This window comes from Nyctibius grandis, chromosome 10 (genome assembly GCF_013368605.1).
Source record: "Nyctibius grandis isolate bNycGra1 chromosome 10, bNycGra1.pri, whole genome shotgun sequence".
NCBI lineage: Eukaryota > Metazoa > Chordata > Aves > Nyctibiiformes > Nyctibiidae > Nyctibius > Nyctibius grandis.
The window spans coordinates 9,951,854-9,957,505 of NC_090667.1; the positions used below are offsets into that span (position 1 = coordinate 9,951,854).

General features: G+C 47.5%; 1 protein-coding gene across 1 annotated transcript; it reads right to left on the bottom strand.

Annotated features, from left to right (window-relative positions):
• Positions 1-3,128: 3,128 nt before the first annotated feature.
• LOC137668007 (inositol 1,4,5-trisphosphate receptor-interacting protein-like 1) lies at positions 3,129-4,004 on the bottom strand. Its single transcript, XM_068409276.1, has one exon. It carries the CDS (start codon positions 4,002-4,004, stop codon positions 3,129-3,131), a length of 876 nt encoding a protein of 291 aa, XP_068265377.1.
• Positions 4,005-5,652: the final 1,648 nt, after the last annotated feature.

Here is a 5,652-nt window from a genome sequence, read left to right on the forward strand (position 1 = left end):
GGAACATCTTGTCTGGCTTTAATACAGACGTATAAAAAGACGACTGTGTTTCTAAAGATCTCAGGAAACATCGAAGGTCAGATGAAAAGGTGAGTAAATAGGCACTCTCTTAAAATTATCTTCTGATCTTGTTCAAATATTGTGCTTTTTTCCTTCAGAATCTTTACTTAATCTTTTAAATTAACCTCACAATAATAAAGATGATAGAGTACAGAAATGATAAAATGTAAGGTGAAAGGCATCAGCTTTTTAATTAACCACCTGTATACTTATTTTGCTAAAGATTGCAGTCTGTCTCATGAACACAGGTACATGAGGAAATCAAGAGATTGAGTACTTGTGCTGTGAATTAACAGAAAATGTGAGCTCTGCACTGAGCTCTGGTAGTGATCTACAGCTTGATCTTGGGTAAGTCATTTCACCTTTCTCTGCCACTGTTGGATGTTTTTTTTTTTCCCTATACTTCTGCATCATCTGGCTATGCTGAATATTCTTCTGAACAGTTTTTCCTAGTGTGAATGGCCAGTGCTGAGCAGTGTGAATACTGTGCTATAAATGCTGCCTAACTCTTTAAAGTCTGAGTTACTCTGAGGGCAGCTTCAGGCCAGTATTAGACACAGCACAGAGGGATACTCACTTGGAAAGGTGCTGCCTGAGGGGCTCAGTGTTCCTGGCTCAAGTCTCCATTGCAGGGACAGGGGCGATGCACACAAGTGTGTAATTGTCAAACAGGGGATTTCATCCTTGCCAGTGGCAAGGGAACACAAGGCAAACAAAGTGCTAAACCAGTTGATTTCAGCACAAATGTCTTGATTAAAATACTTCTGAAAAACAACAGGCTTGTGGTCTCTAACGATTACAGATTTCATTGCACAAATGTACCTCAACCTGAGAGCAATTGCCTCCACTGCCAAAGGGGGTCAGTGCACCAAGAGCAGCCTGCACTGAGAAACCATCCCGGGATACCTGCATGAGGGCTGTGTTCCTCACCCCAGTTGCAGTGGAGACACAGTAAGACATCTAGGGGCTTGCACCCCCGGTCAGGGTAGAGCTGTCTAATGAATTACCACCTGCCAGCTGACCCCAGAGTTATCTGCTTGCTCAAAGCCTGTGGAGAATGGGAGGCAGTTTGACTTAGTTCAGCAATAAAAGATGGGTAAACTTAGATCAGATTGCTGTAGCTGCAGGTTAATAGCTTGCATATAAATGACTACTGTGACTGAGCCCATGTGCAGTGATTCGCTAAGCTACTGAAAATTGAGTGTGCCTGTACACCAAATACTGCTTGTATGTGCAAATTTGGGTCAAGATTTACGAAACCAGGTGCCACAACTTTATATTTGCAGGTGAAGCTGCAGCGGGAGCAGCTAAGTATTCAGTGTTTTTCAGGCCGATATTCTTTATAAATATACTGGATTGAACTGTACCTGTATAATCTCATATTTTCCTAAAACTGAGGTGCTCAGAGGTAATACTAGTTTTAACGCAGCCTTCCATTTCAAATATATCACTCTAACACAAATACATGCTGGAGGAAATTGAATCTTGGAAGTCATAAAGTTGTGAGGCTTAAAGGTCAATAAAGCACACTGAAGATCCTGCTTAAAAGAACAACTGTTTTTCAGTCTGGATCCCTGTCTTCCACTGCACTTCAGAAATTTTTAACACAGTTCACACAGGTCAATCTCTATTGAGCATTAAAGTTATTTTATAAGTGAAAAAAAACCCCAGTGTAAACGGATCACCAGGACTGCAGTCTCTGCACTTGTGTTAGCAGGGAATTTTTATTTTCGGGAAATGCTTGAAATTATTCCTTCTACTTTGGTGACACAGACTTGCAGAGCTGAGCCGTGCTTTTCCTTATTGCCATTGGTAATAAAGGTTGGATTATTCTCCCAGCTTCTGAGGGAGACCTTATTATTACTGGGCAGCTGTCACTGAGAGACAGTTTACATTCAATGTGATAGATTATGCAATTGTCCTGGTTCTGACATAACTGCAGCATTGTCTCAGCAACTGTAAACACACAGCTGCAGGAAACATGTGCTGGGGAGGCAAAGGAAGAGAAATCACTTTTTCAAAAAGAAAAATGAAATCTGGTTCAAACCTCATGGAATCAGACTGTCTGTGGTTATAAGACATTGTTGGCTTGGTCTTACAGCTTCTCTTCTGCTTTCTTTCTGCTGGCATTTACTGATGATCCTCAAAGCTAGAATCTCTCATTGAGATACTGAACAGATACGTAGAGAGAAAGATTTATAGGTGAAAGGGAGCTGCATAAGTGTTAGTAATCCCACAGCAAAGCATAGGATTCTCAGCTATAAATGGATGCACTAATTAACGACAATGCTTCACCCTCCTATTAATTTGTTTTCTTTATTTAGATCCTTAGCATTATTACAATTAAAAAGTCTCATCAGGTATGGTCAAAGAGCAAGCGGCTGGGAGGTGAGTTCTTCTTCCCTGACATCTCTCTGATGTTCCTTGCTGCTGTGTAAGCAAGCTACAGGCTGTTAGGAAGTTAGAGTAGCTGCTGAGGACGCTAGGAAGCCCAGACATCATCCCAAAAGGACAGCACAACTAGTATCCCTAACTGGGCACATCCTCCGTAGCCCAGCAAGAACATAGAGGAGAGGTAGAGTTCCTAGCCCCAAAGAATAGAAGGGGAAGAAGCACGTGATCTACAGTGAGAAGGTGAAAGATGAAAAACTACTTAAAATATTAATCTGTCTGAACAGCGCATGCAAGAGTGTGGACTTTGTCACGGGTCACTTTTTGCTAAAAAAGAGAGGATGGTCACGCAGAGGTATTATCATAGCAACAGTTTCTTTTCCAGGAGGGTGGTGTGGCTTAAGACCGTCAGTAGGGCAATCCACAGGGCAAAACAGGATTGAAACACAGAAAGTCACAGGGTGTCCTACTCAAGGCTCAGGAAGGAGTCGGAGTCGTCTAGTGGCACCCCAAAGATCATCTGAATGGACAGGGTTTCCTGCCCATTCGTTAGCCTGAGCTTGCAGGAGCATGTTGACGGTAGCACTGTCAGCTGGCAGCGGCGTAACTGAGGCATAAGCTTCCAGGCGCCTTTCACCAGCATGTGGAACCAGAGGGCGGTTTTCTTGATGGGCGTCCTACTCAAGGCTCAGGAAGGAGTCGTTGTCGTCTAGTGGCACCCCAAAGATCATCTGAATGGACAGGGTTTCCTGCCCATTCATTAGCCTGAGCTTGCAGGAGTTTGTTGACGGCAGCACTGTCAGCTGGCAGCGGTGTAACTGAGGCATAAGCTTCCAGGCGTCTTCCACCAGCATCTGGAACCAGTGGGCGGTTTTCTTGATGTCTAGGTATGACTTGGTGCAGAGGGTGTGGAGGAGGCTGGGGCCTTGACTTTTCAGCTCGTCCTCACTGTGGTGGAGGAAGCACAGGACATCCCCCACCAGCTGCTCCCTCATGCACATGCACTGGAGCAGCACACGGAGGCAGGAGTCGCTGGTCAGCATCTCCTTCGTGGTGTCCGGATCCAAGCAGAAGGCGTGCCCAGGGGGAGGCTGCAGGGGCACGAGCAGGCGGTAGAGGTCATTGTTCTCCCGGGCACTCCAGCCTTCATAGACACAGCCCACCCCAATGGCTGGCTGCAGCCGTGGCTTGAAGGCATTCAGGGAAAGTCTTTGGCAGGCACTGAGAAGGTCATCTACCAGATCCTCCACCAGCTTGCACATGTGAGTCATGTACGGCACTGGCCACTGGCTGCGATAGGCCACACATCTGCCCAGATACCCTGGGACACCAGAGTTGTCGTCGTCATCATCGTCATCATCATCATCGTCTTTTTCTACCTCCTCCTCCTGGATCTGCTTTATATGTTTCAGCAGCTGCGTGATCGTCCAGATCAGCTGCTGTGTGAACTGCTTCATGATAATGCGCATGGCCACTAGCAGCTTGTGACCCAGATGCAGTGCATTCTGGATAATTCCCACCACAGCTTGGATGAGGAAGAGAATGATAGACATGGCCTGCATGAGAGGGAAGAGAAGGGGTCCTGGTGGGGCTGTGCAGGAGTGAGCTGTGGGTGGGGGAGCAGGGGCAGGAGACACAGGGAGCTGGGGGCAGGTAGGAGAGGTGGCGAGGGATCTGGGAGGCACCGAACCCCAGCGGTGGCACCGTGCCCTGCCCAAAGTGCTCCCCTGAGCAGCTGGACCCTCAGTCCAGGGTGAGAGCCACCTCCCCCAGGGGCCCGTGTTTCTGCCCCGGCCCTCGTGCAGCCCAGCCTCCCCTCTGCGTGCGCACTCACCGCTGGCCCAGGCTGCACTGCTGCAGCCCTGCCCGCTGGTGCCCCTGGTGACAGCCCCAGCCACTGTGACACGTTCCCGGTCATGTCACACGCACCAGAGTCGCATCACAGTTGGTGAACGAGCCAACCAGGGAAGGCACCCGTCCTGGTTTCATGGGGATAAAGTTATAGAAACCGATCTTGTGTTACCTTTTGTTTTAGTTTGTGGCCAGCCATGGTATGATCAAGGCCATTAGTGATAAGCCAGGGCAGTTGACCCAGGCTGGCCCAGAGGTGTATTCTATAACATTAACGTCAGGTTCACTATAAATGGGAAAGCTTGAGGGGATGGCGAGGGCTCTTTCTTCTGTTCTCCTCTCCCTCTTTCTCCTTCTCCTTTCTTCTCTTATCAATGGTTCCTATCCATGAAGGGACTTGCCACCACTCTATAGGCTATGTATAATTTTGTGTCTTTGGTATTAGTATCGATATTGGTTTTCTTATTTTATTAAATCTGTTTACATTTCAGCCCACGAGTCTCCCTCCTTTTCCCAATTCCTTTTCTCATTTGAGGTGGGGACACTGGGTGGTAGAACAACTGGTTATTGTTTATCCCTGGGTGCAGGCTAAATGGAGATGGCACCCCACTGGACCTGTTGTTTGTGAACAGAGAAGGACTTGTGGGTGAGTGATGTGGTGGTTGGAGGCCCTCTTGGGCATAGCAATCATGAAATGAGAGAGTTTTCGATGCCTGGCAGATTAAGGCATGTGGTTACCAGAACTGCTACCTTGGACAGTACCCGGAGGGCAGCCCTTGGCCTGTTTAGGGGCCTGGTTGACAGAGTCCCTTGGCAGGCACTCCTTAAGGGCAAAGGAGCCCAGCAAGGCTGGATGTTCTTCAAGGAGATCTTCAAGGCTCAGGAGTGGGCTGTGCCAACGTGCCAGAAGATGAGCTGTTGGGGAAGAAGATGGGCCTGGCTGACCAGAGAGTTTTGGGTAGCACTCGGGGGAAAAACAGAGTTTATGATTTTGGAAGAAGGGCAGGCAACTCACGAGGACTACCAAGAGGTTGTGAGGTTACACAGGGAGAAAAATAGAAGGGTGAAAGCCCAGCTAGAACTTCATGTGGCTGCTGTGGTAAAAGACAATACAACATGTTTCTATAAATACCTTAACAACAAAAGGAGAGCAAAGGAGAATGTCCCCTTATTGCTCTTGACAGCTACATGAATGGAGGGTGTAGCAAGGTAGGTGTTGGTCTTTTCTCCAGGCAAGAAGTGATAAGACAGAGGAAACAGCCTCAAGGTGTGCCAGGGGAGGTTTAGTTTGGATATCATGAAAAATTTATTTACTGAAAGGCTTGTCAAGCACTGGAACAGGCTGTCCAG